The sequence below is a fragment of the Leptodactylus fuscus genome, chromosome 9, assembly GCF_031893055.1.
Source record: "Leptodactylus fuscus isolate aLepFus1 chromosome 9, aLepFus1.hap2, whole genome shotgun sequence".
In the NCBI taxonomy this organism is placed as follows: Eukaryota; Metazoa; Chordata; class Amphibia; order Anura; family Leptodactylidae; genus Leptodactylus; species Leptodactylus fuscus.
In genome coordinates this window covers 50,423,744-50,447,801 of record NC_134273.1, presented here as the reverse complement: position 1 = coordinate 50,447,801, position 24,058 = coordinate 50,423,744, and the positions used below count along the sequence as shown (strand labels likewise).

The window sequence follows — 24,058 nt, the reverse complement described above, 5'->3', positions numbered from 1 at the left end:
AGGACAAAAGTTTTTCTGCTACTCTAACAACTCATTTCAGAAGAATGAAACCTAGTGGATGCATAAATTATGCTAAGTTCACACGTGAATTATGTGTGACGTCATTTGGTCCGGAAAAAAACGCTTCCTAATTAGGAAGTGGTTTTTGGACCTTGATGCGTTTTTTGGAGCATTTTCTGGAGCAGTTTTTAGTAAAAACCACTTCAGACAACGCCAGGTGGTTTTCCCCTCCCAGACAGTGAATGAGCCGTAAAAAAAAAATCGTCGCAACGTGGTTTTCGCCTCCCATTCACTTCTATTGACCTCCTGAGGAGGAATCCGCCTGAAGAAAGGTCATGTCGATTCTTTTTTCCACTAGCGGCAAAAGAACGCTAGCGGTCTTCATAGACCACCATTGTGAGGTGGCAGATTATTACATGGATTCCATAATCCGCCCCCTCTGTGTCTGTGTGAACAGGCCCTTAAAGATCTATCACAATTGCCATGGATGCGGTAAAAAAAAAAAAAAAAAAGCCTACAGATCATCTTACACATGAAATACAAATTGGCCAGTTGCTACTGTATATTAGGAGTTTTCCAGGATATTTTCATTTATAGCCTGTTCGGTACTATTCCGTTATCGGGCCAGCAGCAGCGCATTTCAGCACCAGCTTTCGGGACAGCAGTTCAGTTCAGCAGCGGGAATTACAATGACATCCGAGGACTGCTGGCCCGATGCTTGTGCCCAGTAGCCAGTACATCAATGACCCCCCCTCCATCTCCTCCTCCTTCCAGTGCTGCCCCCCAGCTCTCCTTACATCTACCCCGTACCCTCTCCCCGCCACATGACTAAGCCGATGCTGGCCCGATGATAGAGGCCGTGCTTGTGTGTAGTAGGCAGTACATCGATCGATGCCCTCATCCTCCTCTTCCTTCCAGTGCTGCCCCCCAGCTCTTCTTACATCTGCCCCGTACCCTCTCCCTGTAATAGGCCTCACCGTAAATCTTGAGCAATGAATGCTACTAGATAGCCGCCGGACGCTGCAGAAAGTTTGTCCCTCCGGCTCGCTGTAGCTCACCGTTCCTATAGTCGGCGTGTTTCTTGTCAGGGCCTGGATTGAGCCCCGGTGTCTTTCCTTTCGGTCTCGGTACTAGCGCTGAGGTGAGGCCTAGTCGTGTGGCGGGGAGAGGGTACGGGGAAGATGTAAGGAGAGCTGGGGGGCAGCACTGGCAGGAGGAGAAGGATGGGGGAGGGGGGTCATCGATGTACTGGTTACTGGGCACAAGCATCGGGCCAGCAGTCCTCGGATGTCATTGTAATTCCCGCTGCTGAACTGCTGTCCCGAAAGCTGCTGCTGAACTGCGCTGCTGCTGGCCCGATAACGGAATAGTACCCAGAAGAACCTTGAGATTGGTGAATGTGAAATCACATTCACCAAGAAAAGTCCTCAATTCCTGAATTTTGCAGCCTCCTCAATTAGCTGATCGTGTAGGTCCTATCAGTTGACCCTTCTTATCAGATATTGAAGACCTATCCTAAGAAAAAAGGTATATCCTGAATAGTTTGTAATGGCTATTTGACTAGCTGCCAATATACAGTGTACAGAGCCGGCTTTGGGCCCCACGTCGATTAGGTATTTATGACCATCGGGCCAGCAGTCCTCGGATGTCATTGTAATTCCCGCTGCTGAACTGAACTGCTGTCCCGAAAGCTGGTGCTGAAATGCGCTGCTGCTGGCCCGATAACGGAATAGTACCTTCTTCTGCAGCTCATTCCCATTTAAGAGAATGGGACAGAGCGTCAATACCAGGTTCAACCGTTACTCAATGTACGGCACTGTGCATGGTATACAAGGATGAGATTGTAACACTTGCCTTAGCTCTGTGACCCTTTCAGTGAGGCAATTGAGGGGTTGCAGGATGTCGAATCCCCCCAATCATACACTTACTTATCTGATATGGCTGACCTTTTCGGTGAGTCGCAGATTTTTTTTTCTGATGATAATAAATCTGGGTGTGCCCATGGCCCTGCATGCTCCCTTTCATGAAAGTGGCAAAAGCGGTGCACAAAAACAAAAAGGTTGAACAGCTTCAAACCCCAAACCAGCTCAGCGGACAGAAAAGTAAAAACATGGAGAGACAAATGATTCCTTTCAAAGAAATCAGTGCAAAAGAAGCAGAACAAAAATGAAATTATATAAATTTGGTATATTTTGTACTGACCCACAGAATAACTTCTTATGTATGACATGAAGAGTAAATATATATATATATATATATATATATATATATATATATATATATATATATATATTTCTTATCATTTCCCATTAAAAGCTCATAAAAATATAGTGAAATAACTTCTAGGCGCCTCACAAAGGTAACATCGAAAAATCCACCTGACGTGTGCTTATACTAGGACACTGACTGCCCGCTGCTTTAATTTCTGCCGGAATTGACAAGCTCTATAAAAGTCCCCTTCAGGGTAAATCCTCTGCGAAGGAAGCTGAACTAGCACACGACATCTGAAGTGAAAACATGGGGACCTTCTGTGGAGCTGCACATTTATAACCTGACGGGAGAAACCTCCTCACGGCGGAATCTTTGTCTCGCGGAACGTTTCTTCTGAGCTTACCCGGACGGACTTAATTGGAGACCATGGCCAGCGCAACGGAGAGCTGCTGGAAACACTTCCGGCCAACTCATCGCTTCTAGTTGTCAGTGTCTTTTCTGTTAATCATGGTGTTGCTTACAATGATAGCCAGAGTGGCAGACGGCCTGCCCCTGGCAGCGTCCATGCAGGAGGATGAGCAGGTAAGTGACGAGTATAGAAGTCATGCTATGTTCCTTACTCTACTTGTGTTCACTGGCCAGGGTACAGTAGCAGGTGGTGTATGGCATAGTGGCGACTAACAGTAGTGTGACTTTGGACATATTTGGTCTTGATAGGGGTTTCATAGCAGATACATGTTTGTAAGGAGTGTCATATGTTGCAGATGAAAGAGGTGAATACTTCAGTATCCATATTCTTCATGTATAGAGGCTCCTGTGTATACTGCAGTCAGTCACAGCTTGTGGGGATATCAGATTACTCAAATTGCTATATTTTTCTCTAAATTCGTTTCTTTGATTCCTTTGCCAATGCCACACAACATTGGCTTTCTAGTAAAGGCTAGGCCTGAGTCATTCTTGTTGTGTGATTTTAATACATGACCAATATGTCTGTGCTTGGCTCATGAGGACTAACCTGTTAGAGAGTGTCATGATCTTCTAGGAGCCTGTAATTCTCTTCACTTTTATAAAACATACCTTTATAAAGGTGTGTTCACAGTGAGTTTTGTTACACTGATTCTGTTTTCAGTGGTGGTCAGTGACTGTTGCCTGTCATAGTTTTCAGGCCCAGGGAATGTCTGAGGGTAGGTTCACATGTGCGTACGCTTGGGGACCCCCCGAATGGAAACCTAATCTGCATAAAAAAAGAGGTTACCTTAGGAAACCTGCGGACCACATAGACTATAATAGGGTTCACGTGGTTTCCGCCTGAAAAGTGCAGAGAGGGGACGGAATCCACATACGTAGACCTAGCTCAGACGTGAACCAAGCCTGAGATATACCGTAATTATTAATAAGTGTGCGCCTCTAAATAATTTTAGCTCATCTCTCTATCTCCATAGCAAATTATTAACATAACACATAAAAATTTGGCCTGTTGTGTTGACTACTTTCCTTGTGGTGCATTTACAGTTCTTGAAGGCTGAGGCCCCACATTGCAGAAATGCAACCTCTATTGTTGCAGATTTTGCTGCCTTTTTTTTGAGCCAAACCTAGGAGTGGCTACAAAAGGAATGGGAGCTATATAGAATTACTTATGCTTCTATCATCTGCTCAATCCACTCCTGACTTTGGCTCAAAAAACTGCAACAAGAAAAGCTGTGTTTGCGCAACGTGGAGCCTCAGCCTAAAGGGGTTTTCTAGGCAAAAATAAAAAAAATCTGTTAGTGCTAGTAATGGGTTAATAACTGCACCTATATACCTTTAGCGGAGTGATTTTTGAGTGTCTGTGGGAGCTGCTGGCATCCTCTGCATTTGTTTACATGGTGTAACTTACTGCTGTGCAGCTTCCACCCACACTAGTTTCCTCTCACTCTGTACCCCCTCCTAAACTATCCCTCCCACTACTAGCTCCTTCCCCCTTGGCTCACTAGCTAAATTATCCTTTCCACTACTAGCCCCTCTCCCTTCGGGTGCATTCACACTGAGTATACGCTGACTGATTCTGAACGTTAAAACACGTTCAGAATCAGCGCATACAAAGCAGATCCCATTCATTTCTATGGGAGCCGGCATACGTGGGTATCACATTCAAACCAATAGGGAAAAAAGCAGCCCATTCATTTCAATGGGGAGCGCACGTATGCCGGCTCACATAGAAATGAATGGGATCTGCTTTGTATGCGCTGATTCTGAACGTGTTTTAACGTTCAGAATCAGTCAGCGTATACTCAGTGTGAATGCACCCTTCGACTGTCTCACTAGCTAAGCTATCCCGCCCACTACTAGTCCCAACCCCTGTCTCTCTAACTAAACTATCCTGCGCACTGCTAGCCCCTCCCCCTATCTAAGCTATCCTGCCCACTACTAACAAAGAGGAAGAGAGGAGGAGCCGTTCCTGGACACAGGAAGGCTAGTAAGTATGGATGGGGATGTTGGGGGGGGGGGGGGGGATGTTCCATTTCTTAAGCAGTTAAACAGAACGTCACCGGATTATCAAAGTGTGGGCAATTATAGATTTTATTTATTTTATTTTCTTAATAGAAATAAATTAAAAGTTAAGCGGGTGAAGGGGGATTAGTTTAGGGGTAATTCTTAGTTTTTTTTCTGGACAAATCCTTTAATATTTGTTTGGTTTTTGTTTTTTTCCCTTGTAGTCTGGGCGAGACTTGCAACAGTATCAAAACCAAGCCAAGCAGCTCTTCCGTAAACTGAACGAACAGTCACCTGCTCGATGTACCCTGGAGGCCGGAGCAATGACATTCCAGTAAGTAAATCTAGTTTATCCCATTTCATGAATAAAATGTAAATCGCGTCTTGTTTTCCTCTGGTCTTTTCCAGTACATATACATTAGGTATCTTACTCGATATGTGATATCTGTAATTGTATGTTGATGGCCAATTCAGGTTCTGTGTTTGATCTGGGGGACATGATCCATATGACAGTCACGTTTCTGGACTGCACATTGCTCAGCTGAACCACACACATTGCATCATAGCTTCTGTGACTTCCAACCTGTCCAAGGGTCTACTTTTCCCATACGTATCATATGAGTCACCATTATCAAGATGCTCTTTTTGCTGACAGTGAATAGCAAGATGACTCTTGCTTTACATCCATAAGCTGTCACATGAAAACTTTACTCCAGTCTCCAGGCAGCAAGTTAGAGCATAAGCAGCTGAACTGATTCATGTATAGGTTTGTGGAAAAAGTTGAGGTCTAACTAGTCATGCATTTATTGATTTCTTTGCTCTTTTTATTTTCAGAAGTCATAGAGGTAGTCATGACACATTGCGTGGTGAAGGTGTCGTTCACCTTCTCCTCCAAATGACTAAACAGCAGGAGTTAATGAGGATGCATCTCCTCTGGTCTTCATGAATGTAGCTTCAGTATCTCCAGTGAACCAGGAGAGGGACCATGGCTAGAAGGTCCAGCAGAGCAGCCAGCTCACAAATTTCAGAGCTCCATGCACAAATCGCTGTTTGCTCTGTTCATTAAACTGTCACATAGTTCTGTAAAATCTGACTGTTTAGTGAACAGACACAGTACTGTATAGGTTCAATACATGCTGCAACCTTTACTGTATTGCCAGGTTCTTACACAGTCACACAGAATGCAGAGTTTCTCTGGTTGGAGCTAGTAGACGCATTTGACAATTACATCACTAACTTAAACTGAACCTTTCACAATGAAAGTGCTGTGTAAACTGCAGACAGCATGTTATAGAGCAGGAGCTAAGTAGATGGATATATATCTTTGTTGGAAAAGATTCAGTATAACATGTCATTTATCCATTTATTTCTCTGTTCCATTTAATCGAGTCCAGTGAGTGATCCTATCAGTGATGTATGGCTACATCTCTAGGTACAGTTATAGAGGGGCCACTGTCATTCACTGATACGTTTCATTTGTTAAAATGTCTTAAACCTCTCATAGTTTCATAACATGGCCAAAATTATGTGGACACCATCACACCTATATATAAATGTATGAGCTTGTTGGGCTTCCATTTCAAAACCAAGGGTGTTAGTTTTACGGTTTTAATAGTTCCCACTGTTCTGGGTAGGCTTTCCACAATATTTTGGAAGTGTATCTCTGAATATTTGTGCTCATTCAGCAGGACTGTGGAGTTGGAGAAAAAAAGTTTGTAACTTAAACAACTCTAAATAAAATGAATATTTTTGTAAATTAAATTATACAATATTATATTTTCAATATTGTATAGCTTTTTTTGCGTATTTACAGTCATAGGAATTCAATCACTGGCTTTTTAATGAATTAGAGCAGTGGTTCTTAACCAGGGTTTGATCAAACCCTAGGCCTTATGCATCGTTCATTTTGTGTACCAGTAAAAAACATATACCTATGTCTTGAATTTGGAAAAAAATCATATTTGATTTATCACTTAAGAAGGGTTCGGTGAATGTGCATATGAAACTGGTGGGTTCGGTACCTCAAACAAGGTTAAGAACCACTGATTTAGAGGATCTTTACGGCTTCTACCTGACCATGTCTGTCCACAATTTGTTAACAAGTTAGAGTCAGGCTGTGGATAAATATAGTTGAAGTCGATCATTGGCACAATGCCTTTATGGACCTCACTTTGTGCACAAGGGCACAGTAATACTGGGTTCAGGAAAGGGCCTTCCCCAAATTGTTGCTACATAGTTGGAAGCATACATTTGACTTTAGCATTCACTACGAATAAATGGCCTTGCCTAAAACCTGAAAAACGGACCCGTGCCATTATCCCCACTCCCTCAAATGTTACAGTAGGTACCATCTCATATTTATCCATCTGGCCCCGCGGAGCTGCCTCCCAGACACTGCAGGTCTCTGGACATCTACCGAGCTCAGATTTATCCGTAAGATTAATAGAAATGAGATATACACGCTGCTCAAAAAAATAAAGGGAACACTCAAATAACACATCCTAGATCTGAATGAATGAAATATTCTCATTGACTACTTTGTTCTGTACAAAGTTGAATGTGATGACAACAAAATCACACAAAAATCATCAATGGAAATCAAATTTATTAACCAATGGAGGCCTGGATTTTGAGGTTCCTCCTAATGCAGGACAATTTGAGACCTCATGTGGCTGGAGTGTGTCAGCAGTTCCTGCAAGATGGGGGCATTGAAACTATGGACTGGCCTGCCCGTTCCCCAGACCTAAATCTGATTGAGCACATCTGGTACATCATATCTCGCTCCATCGCGTTGCACCACAGACTGTCTAGGAGTTGACAGATGCTTTAGTCCAGGTCTAAGAGGAGATCCCTCAGGAGACCATCCGCAACCTCATCAGGAGCATGCCCAGGCGTTGTAGGGACGTCATACAGGTATGTGGAGGTCAAACACACTACTGAGCCTCATTTTGACATGTTTTAAGGACATTACATCAAAGTTGGATTAGCCTGTGTGTGTTATTCCACTTTCATTTTGGGGGTGACTCCAAATCCAGGCCTCCATTGGTTAATAAATTGGATTTCCATTGATGATTTTTGTTGTCATCACATTCAACTTTGTACAGAGCAAAGTATTCAATGAGAATATTTCATTCATTCAGATCTAGGATGTGTTATTTGAGTGTTCCCTTTATTGTTTTGAGCAGTGTATATTTCATTAATCAAGAAAACGCATTTACACTGCTCTGGAGTTGGGAGATGGCATGCTTTACACCATTCTAAGAGAAGAGACAACCCTAGCAATCCTGTGTTTGGCAAGGAGAACCCCGCATGGTCCTGTATGGTCATATTATCACACAAAACTTGGTACACACTGTCAGGGTCTGGGGTTGCTAGTTGGGGTGGCATAGACACAAAAGTACAGATTCTTTAGTCCAAAACAAAGGTAGACTTTATTTTCACTCAAAAAGGTAGTGCAGCAACAAAAGGAAACAATACAAAAATAAATACCTGCCCGGCTAGGTTCTAACTAAACATAGAATAGGTTACCTCACCTAGAATAACAGAAATCAAAAAGTCAGTTGAATCATTCAGGACACAGCTCCAAAAATATGACCTCTCTGTTGGCTCTCCAGCCAAAGTCTGCCCCAAAGTCTGCTTCTGGAGCTGACTTCTTAAACCTCCCTTAATGACCAAACTATCTGCAGCTGAGTCGCTGCCGGAACATCCCCAAAGTGTGGACTGGAGGGGGGTGGAATGACAGGTTCCACTACCAACCTACCTTCCATTCCTAAAAATCCAGCCCAGTAACCGGAACTCTGAAATAACCCTCAGCAGACAATAATTATCTGCTGAGAAACGTTCTTTCTGGAGTTTTCTCATCTCACCCACCTTAGTAGTCTGGGTGAGATGTACACCCCCTCCATCACCTGACCAGCCATCGGCTTACAACGCTTGCAAACTATTTCACACAAGATTAAACTTTCTACTTTTGATTGCGCTACCAAACTATGCATTAACCCTCAGATATGAACCTTTCAACTCCAGTCCTGCAATAACAACTCAGGCACCATTGATTCCTTTTTACTTCTGTAATAACTTCTCAGATGCAAGTGATTTCAGACTCTGCAATAACTTCTTAGTTACTAACAGTTCTCCCCGTTCTCTGCAATAGCCTCTCAGATAATCATTTTTCATTCAAGCATGTAATAACCCCTCAGGCTTGAGTAATTCTTCACCAAGTATGTGATAACCCCATAGACACATGCCATTCTCCTCCACCTTTACTATAACCTTTCAGGCCAATTATTTTCTTCTAAGTATGCAGTGACCCCTCAGACGTGAGTAATTCTCTTCCATGTATGTAATAACCCCTCAGACACAAGGAAAAGGCCTTCAAGTATGTAATAACCATTCAGACATGAGCAATCATTTTTGCGGTTTTAGGAAATACCTGAAGGAGAACCGATTGGTAAAATTGTAACTGAAGAATTATGAGCAATTCTCCATCAAATATGCCAAGTCTGTAGGGTTATTGCATGCCTAAAGAAGAATTACTTCTATCCAAAGCATTAATCTCATACTTGGAGGATAACTGCTTGTGATTGATCGCTAATGCTCGGCAGTTAATGGAAAAAATAAACAGAATAGAAAGTCCACTCAATGAACTGATGTGAACTTGCCCACATTCATTTATTTCAATTATTTTGCATCCAAAATATGCTAATTAATCAGGATTACTGATTATATGTGAGTAACCACAACCAAAATTTAGTAGCATATAAATAGGAACCTTGCATGTAAATATGGGTGTATCTTAAAATAATTGTTCATTACTTGTAAACTAGGTAAAATGTTTAATCGTGATTTTGATTTGGATCATAATCTCCCAGACTGGGATATTGCATACTTCAGGGATTGGTCATATTCAAGAGATTATTGCTTACTTGGAGGAAAATCACTTGTCTCAAGTTGGAGAATTTCTCTGTCTGAAGGATTATTTCAGATTTTAAAGGATTTGCTTGCATCCTGCTCATGCAGGATGTAATGCTCATTTTCCCAGGGTTTACCCTGCTGTACTCTCTGGTGCTGTTTAGCATAGAGTAAGAGTGGAAATTATTAAGATTTATTTGGACTGTTTACTGTAAAAGAGTGCAATATTGCAGTAATTTGTACTGTAAAGGGAGTTTAATACAACCTCTATGGCAGGGTTCACACTACTACGTTCCGGAGGACGCAGATCTGAGTTGAATACAGACGTGGCTAAAGCAAGGAGCTGTCACAGCTCTGCTCCTTGCTTTGCCGCTGCATTCCAGCTAGTCGCTGTGTAGACGCGATGTGATGATGTCACATCGCGCCTACAACTGTATGCGAGGGAGAGAGCGGCGGGGGAGCGAGGAGAAGGTAAGTTTAATGTGTACAGAGAGGTGGAACGTGAAACTGGGGGCAGATGAAGGAGGGGACGGCATGACACTGGGGACAGAGATGGAGGGACATGAATCTGGGGGCAGAGATGGAGAGGACATGAATCTGGGGGCAGAGATGGAGGGGACGTGAATCTGGGGGCAGAGATGGAGGGGACGTGAATCTGGGGGCAGAGATGGAGGGGACGTGAATCTGGGGGCAGAGATGGAGGGGACGTGAATCTGGAGGCAGAGATGGAGGGGACGTGAATCTGGGGGCAGAGATGGTGGGGGCGTGAATCTGGGGGCAGAGATGGTGGGGGCGTGAATCTGGGGGCAGAGATGGAGGGGACGTGAATCTGGGGGCAGAGATGGTGGGGGCGTGAATCTGGGGGCAGAGATGGAGGGGACGTGAATCTGGGGGCAGAGATGGAGGGGACGTGAATCTGGGGGCCGAGATGGAGGGGACGTGAATCTGGGGGCCGAGATGGAGGGGACGTGAATCTGGGGGCAGACCCTCGTGTATAATAATGTTTGTGGGGCCGCTGCCAGGATCTGTAAGTAAGTAGGGCCTGTTACCGCCTGGAGTAACTCCAGTCAGTAACGGCCTATTAAAACAAGAACGCAGCGGTAGCGTCTGTCACCGGGCCGCCTAATGTCCCGGGCCCTGTGGCAGCCGCTGCTGCTAGCCCCGGTAGTTACACCCCTGGTGTAAATGTTTTATATCTTTGTGTAAGGTGCATAAATTTTTATTTTTGATAAAGATAGTTAAAAGAAATTGTAATAGTTTATACTACATATTTATTGAATATGTAAAATCAATAAAAATGTTGAAATGAAAAAAAAAGTTGTTCACAATTAATGTTACGACAAGTTAGTAAAATGCCAAAATAATAAAAAAAATTTAAGTGGAAAAAAATGAGAATTTTACTAACCAATAAACCATAACCAACAATTAAACATGTTTTTCGCGAGCGAAGCCGCGGGTATTCTACTAGTTTATAAATAAATAAAAATAGGAAGTTTGTGATTTTTTTTAGATATTAAATAAATGGAGGTGAAAATTAATGTCATTTTTTTCAATAATATGGTCATTTAGCACTAAAATGAATACATTCACAAGGAGTTAAAGGGGTCCTATCATTCAATCACAATTTTTTTTCTCATTAACATGTCGGAATAGCCTTAAGAAAGGCTTTTTCTACCTTTCGTTGTCTTCTCTGCTGGTGGTAACAATCGAAAAGGGGATTCATCAGATAAAATGACTTTACCCCAGTCCTCAGCAGTCCACTCCCTGTACCTTTTGCAGAATATCAGTCTGTCCCTGATGTTTTTTCTGGAGAGAAGAGGCTTCTTCACTGCCCTCCTTGAGACCAGGCCTTGCTCCAAGAGTCTCCACCTCACAGTGAGTGCAGATGCACTCACACCTGCCTGCTGCCATTCCTGAGCAAGCTCTGCACTGCTCAGAGACACTTTTAAGAGACAGTCCTGGCGCTTACTGTTTTTTTTTTTTTTTTTTTGGTGCCCTGGAGTCTTTTTGCCAACAATGGAACCTCTCTCCTTGAAGTTCTTGATGATGCAATAGATTGTTGACTGAGGTGCAGTCTTTCTAGCTGCGATACTCTTCCCTATTAGGCCATTTTTGTGCAGTGCAATGACGACTGCACGTGTTTCTTTAGAGATAACCATGGTTAACAGAAGAGAAACAATGATGCCAAGCACCAGCCTTCTTTTAAAGTGTCCAGTGGTGTCATTCTTACTTAATCATGACAGATTGATCTCCAGCCCTGTCCTCATCAACACCCACACCTGTGTTAATGGAGCAATCACTGAAACGATGTTAGCTGGTCCTTTTAAGGCAGGGCTGCAATGATGTTGAAATGTGTTTTGGGGGATAAAGTTCATTTTCTAGGCAAATATTGACTTTGCAAGTAATTGCTGTTAACCTGATCACTCTTTATAACATTCTGGAGTATATGAAAATTGCCATTAGAACAACTGAAGCAGAAGACTTTATAAAAATTAATATTTGTATCATTCTCAACTTTTGGCCATGACTGTACTGATTTCTCACTGGGGGCTAGTGAAAAAAATCCAGATGTGATGGAATTGCTGAAGCTGCACATATTAAGATATGCAAAGAACTGTAGTTTATGGAGTTGGTCCTCTTAAAGTTAATTATGTAAATACTAAACCATGTATTTAAAAGAATCTCTTTTGTTCTTTACCGTAGCTACTTAATTGAAAAGGGTGTTTGCTATCTGGTGCTATGTGAAGTGTCATTTCCTAAGAAACTAGCATTTGCTTATCTTGAGGATCTCTATAATGAATTTGATGAGCAACACGGAAAGAAAGTCCCCACAGTATCAAGACCTTACTCCTTTATCGAGTTTGGTAAGTTTTCACTGTTGTAAATATAATGCTTGTTCCATGCCAAATTAAAAAGAAAAATTGCAAAGATTAATACAGTTTCACCAAACAGCACAGTGCAATAATGAGCATGTGTCTATAGTACATAGTACTGTGCAAATAATTTTGGGTGGCTGTGGGAAAAATTCTGCAAGATAAGAATGTTTCAAAAAGTAGAAGTGTCAATAGTTTATTTTTTTTTGTAAGTTTAAGAAGATACAACTTGAATGAACAAATGAGAAATCTATATCAAATCAATTTTGGTGCAACCACCCTTTAGAGGAGGTGTCCTGGAAGTGATTATACGGCCCCCTCTGAGCCCTATGCTGAACATTGAGTCTATCAGGAACTACATAAAGAGACAGCTTTGAGCAAGCCTGGATTTCCAAGGTGTTTGGGGTCAACCTCCCTGCCTAAATCTTTCAAATGCTGTGTGCAAGTGTACCTAGAAGAATTGGTGCTGTTTTGAAGGCAATGGACAGTCACCAAATATTTATTTGTAATTTGATTTGGATTTCTCTTTTGTTCATTCACTTCATTTTGTTAATTAAGGAAAATAAACTATTAACGCTAATATTTATAAAAGCATTTGTTCATTTTGCAGCACTTTTACACACAAATTGCTCAGTAAGGTAAATCCTAGATAAAACTCCTTAAGGCCGGGACCCCAGGGGGCAGAAACACAGCTGGAAAAATCTCTGCGTTTTACAGTCAGGACAAAGTGAATCCCATGCCCACTTTATGATAAAAACCACGATGCGTACATGCTACGGTTTTGCAAATCGCAGCATGACAAGTATACCTATGGAAACGCCTGCAGTTTCCCTGTAGGTATAATTAGTACTATACAGAAGGGGCGCTATCCAACCAACTTCTACAGAAGTATCAAATGGATAAAAGAATCCGCGCATACCAACCATAGTTCTTGTTTCATTCGTTTATTAAAGCCTCACACACAACGCATTTCGAAACCGAAAGCTGGTCTCTTCTTCAGGTGTACAAAGGACAATATTACATAGATACTGAGAGCACAGTATCACACCAAACTTTCATTTCTAAAAAGTGCTTTTGAAAAATGAAAGCTGTGCTGTGATTGTCTTTTGTGAACAGTGTTTTGTTTTTTGTTTGTTTTTTAATAACAAAATTTTTCTTTTTTTTTTTTTTTTTTGACTTTTCCAAGTATGCAAGTGTGGTATTACCATAATCCTATTGACTTGAAGTATAAATTTAACATGTCTGTTTTACTGTGCAATGAACAGCACAAAACCAAAAAACAAAGATATAATATATATATATATATATAATTTTTTTTTTTTCTCTATTTCAGTATTTTTACAAGGGCTGTTGTACAAGTCTTGTGTATTACTGGTTTAGTTGGTGTGCCATTGATTGGTTGCCTGGCATGTTGAGTCTTGTTGTGCCATTGTTGAGTCTTGTTGGCATGTTGAGTCCCTCTTCCTGTGTCTTCTTCCGTCCTAGGTTCCAGAAGAAGATAGAGGCGTCACTGGAGATTTCTCTCGCAGCATTGGGGACGCCCCCGGTGCTGTTTGAGCATTGGGGACTGCCGCCAGTGCTGTGAGAGAACTCATTTGCTTACTAAAGAAAACCGGAATTTCTACCAAATGGCGGCGCAGAGAAAAATAGCCTTTCTTAAGGCTATTCCTATGTGTTAGGGACAAAAAAAAAATTCATTTTAAGGATAGAATCCCTTTAAAAATGGCAGTGTGTGTCTTTAATTTTCTCTGTTTTATAATATGCCAAACAAAACCAAACAAACTTATTTCACTCTTCTAATTGTTTGGTCTTATTTTGTAGATAATTATATTCAGAAGACAAAGAAGACTTATATTGACAGTAGAGCAAGAAGAAACTTGGGTACCATCAACACAGAGTTGCAGGATGTTCAGAGGATCATGGTAGCAAACATTGAAGAAGTACTGCTTCGTGGTGAAGCTTTATCAGGTAACTTCTATAAAAGTAATTGAAATGGATAACTTAGCCAGCCCCGACATCCATCGTACTATTGTAGCTGAGTCTTTAAACATGGAGCCCACTCAGGAGCTGAGCAGTTGCTATAGTTGACAGGTGTGTACTGTTTTACACTGAAAGGATGTTCTGGCAATGTCTGTGACTGAAGGCAACTCTAGTTGCATAGGAGTAAATGGAGCACTAGTTACGTAAGAGCGCTTCATTAAAGTGTCTTTGTAAAATATCCCCTTTTAACACTTAGGAGCAAGAAGCTGCTGGTGGAAACCATAGCAAACTGTTAGATTCTAGCTTCCCTTTTCAAAATGGCAAGAAAAAAAGTCTCACTACATAAGCAAATATTTCATGTTGTATGATTAGTGTCACAGACTAAAGTATATCATTTATACAAACAAGAATAAAACAGTATTAGTAAATTGTTAAAAATGTCTGTGTACATACCGATAAATTCAAAATTCTTTCATTTAGCTACTCACATTGAATGCTACTCTGGTGATAGTTGCATTCAGTTATTATTTATAGTCTATTTCTCTTTCAGCACTGGACACAAAAGCCAGCAATCTCTCAAGCTTATCAAAAAAATACCGTCAAGATGCAAAGTACCTGAACATGCGCTCCACCTACGCTAAATTGGCTGCGGTTGCTGTGTTTTCAGTCATGTTGATCGTGTATGTCCGATTTTGGTGGCTGTGAACTAGAAGAATCATCAAAACTGTGAAGGTTAACAAATGGAATATATGCCAACGTATTGGATGGGTTGATTGTCCTATGTCACTTGTTAGCTTAAGGCCTGTCACCTGAAGGTTAACAGTGGTACACCTTGTGATTCATTCTAGTTTGTTTGCATTGGATTACACTGATTACAATGATAGACTTGAAACCAAGGTTTATCTTTTTCTGAAGACCAGAAGGATCTCTAGGAAGACTATTGGGTCAGAGTACCTGTAATATTGTTTCTGCATTCATTTTGGAATACTTTTCAAATGCAATTTGTGACACTTAATCTTTCATTTTCCCCTCAACATTGTTCTTCAGTTTTAACATCTTTCCTGCTATATTGATGTCCAGCAGCACACAACAATTTTATTTATATTGCTTAAACATTGATCATATTTCTATACAGTCTATAAAGTCATTCTATAAATATTATTCAGTCTTTATAGTCTGTTCAGCTTAAACTTTATTGTCCATTTGTTGTTTGACCACATATGTCTCTAAATCTTATTAGTAAAAAAAAAAAAAAAGTAGGGAGATTTCTTTGACAAGTTTTCTGCATTACATAAGAGCTTATCCAACAAATTATCAATAAAGATACAGATACTTCAATGTGCTATTAAGGGAATATAAAATGATAACTAAAAGTAATTATGCTAGATATATACAAGAATAGCTTCAGCAAGTCACATAGCCATGTTATACTTACTAGAAACAATTTTGCAGCATTGATTCTTAACTAAGCTACATTGTGAGTTAAATTAAAGAGTGTCTACAATGGTTTTTATTTGTTTTTTTCTAATGGGTGCAGCCATCCAATTGTGTGTGCCTTAATATGAAATGTCTGTCTAAAATGGCTAGAGCATCGAATATGCTATTAAAAACTGAGGAGGGGACTGTAGTGCTAAATTAGCTTTTCAGAATCAATAGCTATTAGTTTATATGACGGGTATACCCATTGTATGTATGCATATTGTTATACCGAAAAACGTATGAATCCTGCACTAACTATAATTAGAGGTTTCCACAGCCGAAGGTTTCAGCTTATCAGACATGAACATGTAATAGAGAAAACAAGTTTGATGGTTTTCAGTTTAAATTTTGTAAATTTTTAATTATGTGGCTTTAAAGGATACCTTAGTTTTTGTTAGAACTTTTACTAGGTTCAAACTTGCTCCAGGATGTCCGTTGTTTGGGTCCACCTGGAACCTTTCTTCCTACATTCACAAATGGAGGATTATGTAGATATCTAATCTGTTTTCCCACAGTCCAAACAGCAGCACAACGGATGGGGTATTCCTGCCCCTGCGTGCAGTTTAGGACAGGTGGAATTTTTAATTAGTCAATCAATCCTTCCCTATAAGAGGTCCAGAGAACCCCCCACCCCAATCCCCACCACCACCCCCTGTGTTAGTTATAAAGTACTTGTTTCCAAAAATAATATTCAGAAAAAGGGAGGGAGCCTTGTGCCGCTGTTTGGACTATGGGAAAACAGATTATTTACATAATCCTCAATTCCCCATATGTCAAACAGCAGCACAACGGATGGGGAGATAGCAAGAAACCCCCTTAGGGAGGGACTTCCTGGCATACATATGACAACACTAAGCGCCCAAAGGCAACCGCCTCTGAATTGCGCCAATCTAGCCTGTAATGCCTAACAAATGTAAGATGTGAGCTCCAAGTTTGCAGCTGAGCAAATTTGGTCCAAGAAGACAGAGTGCCTTTTTGCGCATGTCGTGGCAACTGCTCTGGTGGAATGAGCACGAACAAACTCAGGAGGAGATAACCCCTGAGAGTGAAAGGAAAGAAAAATGGCTTCTTTGATCCATCTGAATAGAGTTATCTTGGATGCTTTAGTACCTTTTTACCTACCAGAAAAATTTATTAGTAAGTTTTCAGATTTCCTGAAAGATTTAGTTTGTTCCAGGTAGATTCTTAGGCATCTCACCAAATCTAACGTGTGTAGTCTCTCTTCCTTCTGTGATGAAAGAGAAGGGTAGAAGGTAGGTAGGGAGATAATATGGTTAATGTCTTGCCCCGAAGGATTTTTAGGTACGAAGCCTGGTAGATATCTTAACTGAACTCTGTCAGGAAAAAATAATAGATCAGGTTCAGAGGCTGCCAAGGCCTGGAGCTTTCCAAATCTTTTTGCTGAAGTCACAGCTAGGAGGAAAGACACCTTATATGACAGGAACTTCAATTCTGCTTCACTCAGTGGCTCAAACGGAGCCCCACACAATCCATGTAACACTGTAGCCAGATCCCATTGCGGGACTGGGGCTTGAATGGAAGGCCGGAGCCTAGCGGCCCCTTTTAGGAATTAGCTAATTAGAGAATCCTGAGATAATCACATTCCCAATACAGCAGACAGAGCAGATTTGTGTACTCTCAAAGTTGCAGGTGTAAGGCCCTTATCCAGGCCACTCTCCAAAAACTCCAGTATAGACTCTATGGAAGAGCTGTTACTTTGTTTCTCAGTACAACACTGCTGGTAGATCTTACCGATCCTTAGGTAACTCCTGTTAGTGGAGTCTGCTCTTGAGCAGGCCAGCCTCGTCCAGACGGCCTGGGATAATCCTCTATGTCCGTATAGGGTGCGGTCAACCTCCAGGCTGTCAGGTTGAACCTCTTCAGGTCTTGGCAGAGTTGGTTGTTTTGGGTTACCAGGTTGTGAAGAAGTGGAAGCCTCCAGTATGTCCCTCGACTCATCTGTATGAGGTGGGTAAACCATGCCCTTTTCGGCCAGAACGGTATGATCGCATTCACTGATATCTGGTCCTGTTTGATTTGTTAATACCTTTGATACCATAGGAAGTGGAGGGAACCTTCAGGTAATAACAGGGCATCTACTGCCAAGGTGTTGTTCTCCTGGTAGAGGGAGAAGAACCTCTACATCTTAGCATTGTATTGGGTGGCCATCAGATCCACCTCGGGGAGACCCCACGTCTGAGAAATATGTCCTGGTTGAGAGACCACTCGCCTGATACTGTCAGGCCTCTGCCGAGCTGATCCGCCAGAAATGTCCCTTTAACTACCTTGAGATGGGTCAAATTCACTTCTACCCAGGCAAAATCAGATTCATCACCTTGAGAAGGGGTGGTGATCGTGAGCCTCCCTGCTTGTTCAGATAAAGAACAGAAGTGATATTGTCTGTCCGGATTTTCACTGCTTTGCCGCAGAGAAGATGGGCGAAATGTAGTAGCCCAATGAATCGCACTGAGCTCGCTCCAGTTGATGACTCTGACCTCTCCTGTTGATTCCAGGCTCCTTTCACTAGGGTCTCCCCCAGATGCGCTCCCCATCCATAGGGGGAGGCATCTGTAGTCAACAGGTTCTAGACGGGCTGGACCGTGGACATCTCATCTTTGAGCTGAGACCATCAATGGAGTGATCCACGGGTACTAATGGTTCACTGGATAGGTTTCGTTAGCCCCATAGGTCTGTGGCTCCATACTTTCAGGATCTCGCTCTGCAATGGTCGCATATGCCACAATGCCCATGGGACTGCCTTTACGGCAGCAGACTTTAGTCTTAGAACCTTCATTGCGGTTCTTATAGAGACCTTCCGAGTCACCGCTAGATGATGAACCGCCCGACAAATGTTCTTCCGACTGGGAGGAAGACATATCTCCATCTTCTAAGAATCCAATATGAATTCCAGAAATTGGACTCGGGTAGAAGGGACGACCACAGATTTCTGCCAACTTACTATCCATCCTAATACTTCTAGGAAGATGACAGTGGTCCTTAAGTGGGCAGTGAGAACCTCTGCTGACTGGGCCTTTATTAGCCAATCGTCTAGGTATGGTACAATGAAGATACCTTGCAGCAATAGAGCTGCAACAACTGGAGCCACAACCTTTTTTTTAATTTTTTTTTTAATGTAGATTGTGAGCCCCATACAGAGCTCACAATATACATTTTTCCCTATCAGTATGTCTTTGGAATATGGGATGGAAATCCATGCAAACACGGGGAGAACATACAAACTCCTTGCAGATGGTTTTTCGCCCTTGGCGGGATTTTGAACACTGGGACTCCAGCGCTGCAAGGCTGCAGTGCTAACCACTGAGCCACTGTGTGGCCCCTCGGAGCCACAACCTCTGTGAAGGTGTGGGGGGCCGAGGATACTCTGAACGGAAGAGCTGTGAATTGCAGATGACACAGGGTACCGTTCAACATCATCGCTATCCTCAGGAATTCTCTGTGAGGCGGAAAAAACTGGGATGCGGAGATAAGCATACCTTAAGGGGTTGTCCCATCACAAGGATCCTATCTATACTGCTTGTTAAAGTGGATGTAAGACTTTTCCTAAATACACTGCTTCAGCAAAACTGCTTTGTTTGTCCACTATCTTACTTTATTCAATTCATTGTTGACACAGCTCTTGCTCAAAAGTCAAGTGATGTAGCTGCCTGCTCTCAGGGTGGAGGGAGGAGGGGCTAAGTGCACGGGGAGCGAGCCTGTGTTTCTAGCTATTCCTGTGTCTACACCACGTGACCTACCTTCCTGCTCTCAGATAGAGGAGAGGAGCTGCTTTCATTTCTGAACTAGTCTTCTGTTCTCCCAGTTATCAGGCTAGCTAATTCAATTGTGTTCATTATGGTAGAGACAGGCAGTCTCTGTATGTAACACAGAATGGAGTTGCTCCGGCCTGTACTTCATAGTCCAATATTGTGCATATAGTGTTGTTTGAGGACCTTTGATGACATCACAGGCCCTTCAACTGCCCCATAGGATCACGCTATGCGGTGGGCGGAGCTATCGTTAATTTGGGGTCGGAGCTAAACGGCAGGTTGCATATGAAACCCCGCCCACCAAATGACGCAAGAAACCAGGAAGAAAGAAGATTTTACAGCAGCGAAGACTGGTGAGTATGCGACATGGGAATACCCTTTTAATCCAGAGTGACAAAACTGTCGCCGGCCTGCAGGAAGGAAAGTACAGACTTGATAGTTCCCATCCGGAAACAGACCTTGAGGATGTAGCAATTGAGAAATCTTAAGTCGATCATCATTCTCCAGCCCCCTGATGTCTTTGGTACCGGAAACACTGGAGAGTAAACGCCGGACTGTTGCTCGAACCAGAGGCATCGGCACTAGAGCGCCTTTGTCCAGATATTACTGGACGGCCTTTTCTAGATGATCCTGCTTGAGGCCGGAGAGGACACAAGTCCTCACAAAGGTGTTGGGCAGAAGGGAAACAGTTATTTTGTAGCCCAATTGAACGAGCTCAAGAACCCAAGGGTCCTGGATGGAGCAGGCCCATGCTGCAGAAGATAGGGAGAGATGGCCTGCCACCACCATGGTGGGGCACGTGAGGAAGAGGAGGGCATTAGAGGGATGCTTCTTTCTTATCAACCTCACGGGTGAAACGGCGACCGGAGCCTCTACCCTAGCCTCCTGAGCGCCTCTGAAAAGATTACATATGGATGTATTATCTGCTCTCCAGGGCTTCAACCAATGGGGACTCCTAACCACCGTGGACAACGCCATGGCCTTTGAGGCAATTCTTACCTGGTACAGAGATGACACAGCCAAAAAAAAATAAAAAATTAGCTGCCCGGGAAATGGAGGATAAAAAAGACAACAAATCATCCCAGGAAATCCCAGAATCAATATCTTTTCTCCAGAATCGCAAAGTTGGACCAAAAAAAATGGGCCACCCATTGGCGGCAATGCTCACAGAGGCTTGGGCAGAGGCAGCCGTATGCAGATGATGTAATGAACCCTCTGTACGCCTGGCCACGGCATCTTGAAAATTTAACCCATCCTCCGAGGGTACCACAATGCTTTTTGATAACTTGGCGACGGCCATATCCACTCTGGGGGGTGGCCCCCAAACCAAGTTGAAGCTCATTACAAGAAACGGGGTTCTGGCTCTTTGATCTGAGAAAGGACTTCTCAGGGCGACTCCACTCAGTCTTCATAGATCTTTCTAAGGCGGGGTGTACATAAAAAGACCTGGACCCTCTTTGAGGAGGTACAGAACCTCCCGGTTCATCATCGCGGTCCGAAGCACGGACTAGCTTGAGAAGTTTGGACATCTTATCCAGGGAGAAATTAGGACCCCCTATGTCCTCAGATTCTTCATCCGAAGAATTCTCAGCCAGCACCTGAACTCCTCCTCCAGAGGCAAAGGGCAGGAAAAACAGTTCTAACCGCGGTCTTTTGGCGAGTTGAGAAACTGATTCTTTAATTTTTCGCCTCCACTCCTCCACGTAGTCCTTTACCCAGGACAACATCTCGGACTCATGATTCCTCAACGGCCCTACACGTCCAGAGCCCGTGTCATAGGTGGACTTCCTTCTGGAATTTTCCCCCAAATAAAAACAAAATCAGACATCTCCGGTAAAAGGCAAGATAATATACTGCTACCATAGGTGGCAGCAGGCAGTAGCTGACAATCAAGTAACAGGCAGGTAGCCAACCCAAGTGGCAGGTAGCCAAAGTCAGGTAGACCCCATACGTGGCAGCCAACACTAGTAGAGTGCAAACAGACTTGAACTCTTGACCTGGAGCATTTAGAAATAAAAATCTGCTTCCCACAGACTGAACCACAAAAAAACTTGCCTTTTTAATAAACTTGGCGCACACTCCACTTACCTCACCTGGATATATGCAAGCCGTTGAGAATCCAGTGAGCCTTAAACTCACTGCATTAATAGGCTGTTGTTCCTATTAGTTGCGATTTACAGCAACGGAAAAACCTAGCCCGTCAGCCGAGTGAGAGCACATAGTCTTCAACAGCAGGCTGGAAGATAGGCACCATTAAATATAGCTTAGAGAATACACCATTAAAGAGGACCTTTCACCATTTTGCCCATAGGCAGTTCTATATACTGCCGGAAAGCTGACAGTGCGCTGAATTCAGTGCACTGTCGGCTTTCCCGATCTGGGCCCGGTGTGAAGAGCTTACGGTCCAGTACTGTAGCTCTTCTATGGTCAGAAGGGCGTTTCTGACAGTTAGCCAGAGACGTCCTTCTTCACAGCACAGCCAATCGCGCTGTGCTGTGAGAGCCGGGAGGAACGCCCCCTCCATGTGCTCGCAGTACTCGTCCATAGACGAGCATTATCAGGGAGGGAAAGCCGACAGTGTGCTGAACTCAGCGCACTGTCAGCTTTCCGGCAGTATATAGAACTGCCTGTGGGCAAAATGGTGAAAGGTCCTCTTTAAGTGAGCAATAAACAAATATGCACTTATCAAGCAATGATAATACACAGGTATATGTGAACCACTATACTTAGGTCCACAGCATATAGTCTTCACTTAGGAACTAAATGCACTTTAAAAAAAACTGCAAGACATAAAACGTTTGGTTGGATCTCACCATAATGGCGGTGAAATGACTTCCACGGCGGAGCAGCACAGGTGAGTGCGCACGGGCGCTGACAAACAAAAGGCAGTTGACAGAGTGCACATAGCAATAGAAAATGCTTTAGTTTCTGCACTGGACACAGGAAAAGTTGGAGAGGACTCAACTTAACTTACTGCTGGTAATGAACAAGCTGCAACACAGCTGGAAAAATATCAGTAACAGGAAAGACAAAAGACTGCAATATAAACCCAGATCTTTCTCTCAGAAAGAAAGAAAAGGGAAAGAAAATGAAGAAAAGGGAGAATAAGAAAGTTTTAAGACACCTTCCTCCAAACCATACAGAAGGCTAGAAAGCCTCCTCTACCTGTCCCACACACAGGACAGAAAAAAAACACGGGGGAAGTTCTCTGGACCTCTTATAGGGGAGGATGGATTGACTAAAAATTCCACCTGTCCTAAACTGCACGCAGGGGCAGGAATACCCCATCCGTTGTGCCGCTGTTTGACGTATGAGGAAAGTAGAATGGCAGCAAATTGACATTTTAACCATTTCAGTACCCGGCCAATTTGTGGTCCAGGACCAGACACATTTTAGGTTTATTATGTATGTGCGGTTTTGAGGTCTGTAAAATTTTTCTCGTATGTCTTAGTCAACTAATTTTTGCGTCTTTTTTCGGGGACACATAGGGCTTTATTTTTATGTTATTTTTATTTTCAAAATTCACTGAAGGGAGAGTAATCCCAAAACAAGTACCAAAAATAAAAATAAAACTTCACCTTTATTTTTTTGCAGATAAAAAACAACAAAAAAGGTAAAAACACATCTCCGGCAAACCAGGCAATGGAAACGCCAGATTTTTACTGGGTGTGCACTGGACTTTGTGCCACATCCCCTCGGAGGGTAGGAAAAATATGGGCGAGTAAATGTAGTTTGAATTCACCTATTCAGCCCTTTTACTAGGAAATCCTACCTCCCTACAATATACAAAGTATGTCCGGAGTATATTGGAACTGAATTCAAAATAGTATCAACCTCCAAAACCCAATATTATAGTGCAAATAGTGGGAGTATCCACTTCCTCCCTGAGGATACTGGCCTAACGCCACACCAACAGGAAGGGATAGCGGAAAAACTACACCACTGGGTATGGAGGATTCAGTCCATAGCTCCCAGACATACATATAACTACTGCAACTTTACCCTACGCGTACGAGACGAAACGCGTAGGGTAAAGTTGCAGTAGTTATATGTATGTCTGGGAGCTATGGACTGAATTCTCCATACCCAGTGGTGTAGTTTTTCCGCTATCCCTTCCTGTTGGTGTGGCGTTAGGCCAGTATCCTCAGGGAGGAAGTGGATACTCCCACTATTTGCACTATAATATTGGGTTTTGGAGGTTGATACTATTTTGAATTCAGTTCCAATATACTCCGGACATACTTTGTATATTGTAGGGAGGTAGGATTTCCTAGTAAAAGGGCTGAATAGGTGAATTCAAACTACATTTACTCGCCCATATTTTTCCTACCCTCCGAGGGGATGTGGCACAAAGTCCAGTGCACA

The 24,058-nt window shown here is 42.7% G+C and overlaps 1 protein-coding gene across 1 annotated transcript; it reads left to right on the top strand.

The window, feature by feature from the left end:
* The first annotated feature begins 2,615 nt into the window (after window positions 1-2,615).
* On the top strand, window positions 2,616-15,956 carry SEC22B (SEC22 homolog B, vesicle trafficking protein). Its single transcript, XM_075286264.1, has 5 exons — window positions 2,616-2,793; window positions 4,908-5,017; window positions 12,298-12,458; window positions 14,289-14,435; window positions 14,998-15,956. Exons 1-5 carry the CDS (start codon window positions 2,719-2,721, stop codon window positions 15,150-15,152), a joined length of 648 nt encoding a protein of 215 aa, XP_075142365.1. The 5' UTR covers window positions 2,616-2,718; the 3' UTR covers window positions 15,153-15,956.
* Window positions 15,957-24,058: the final 8,102 nt, after the last annotated feature.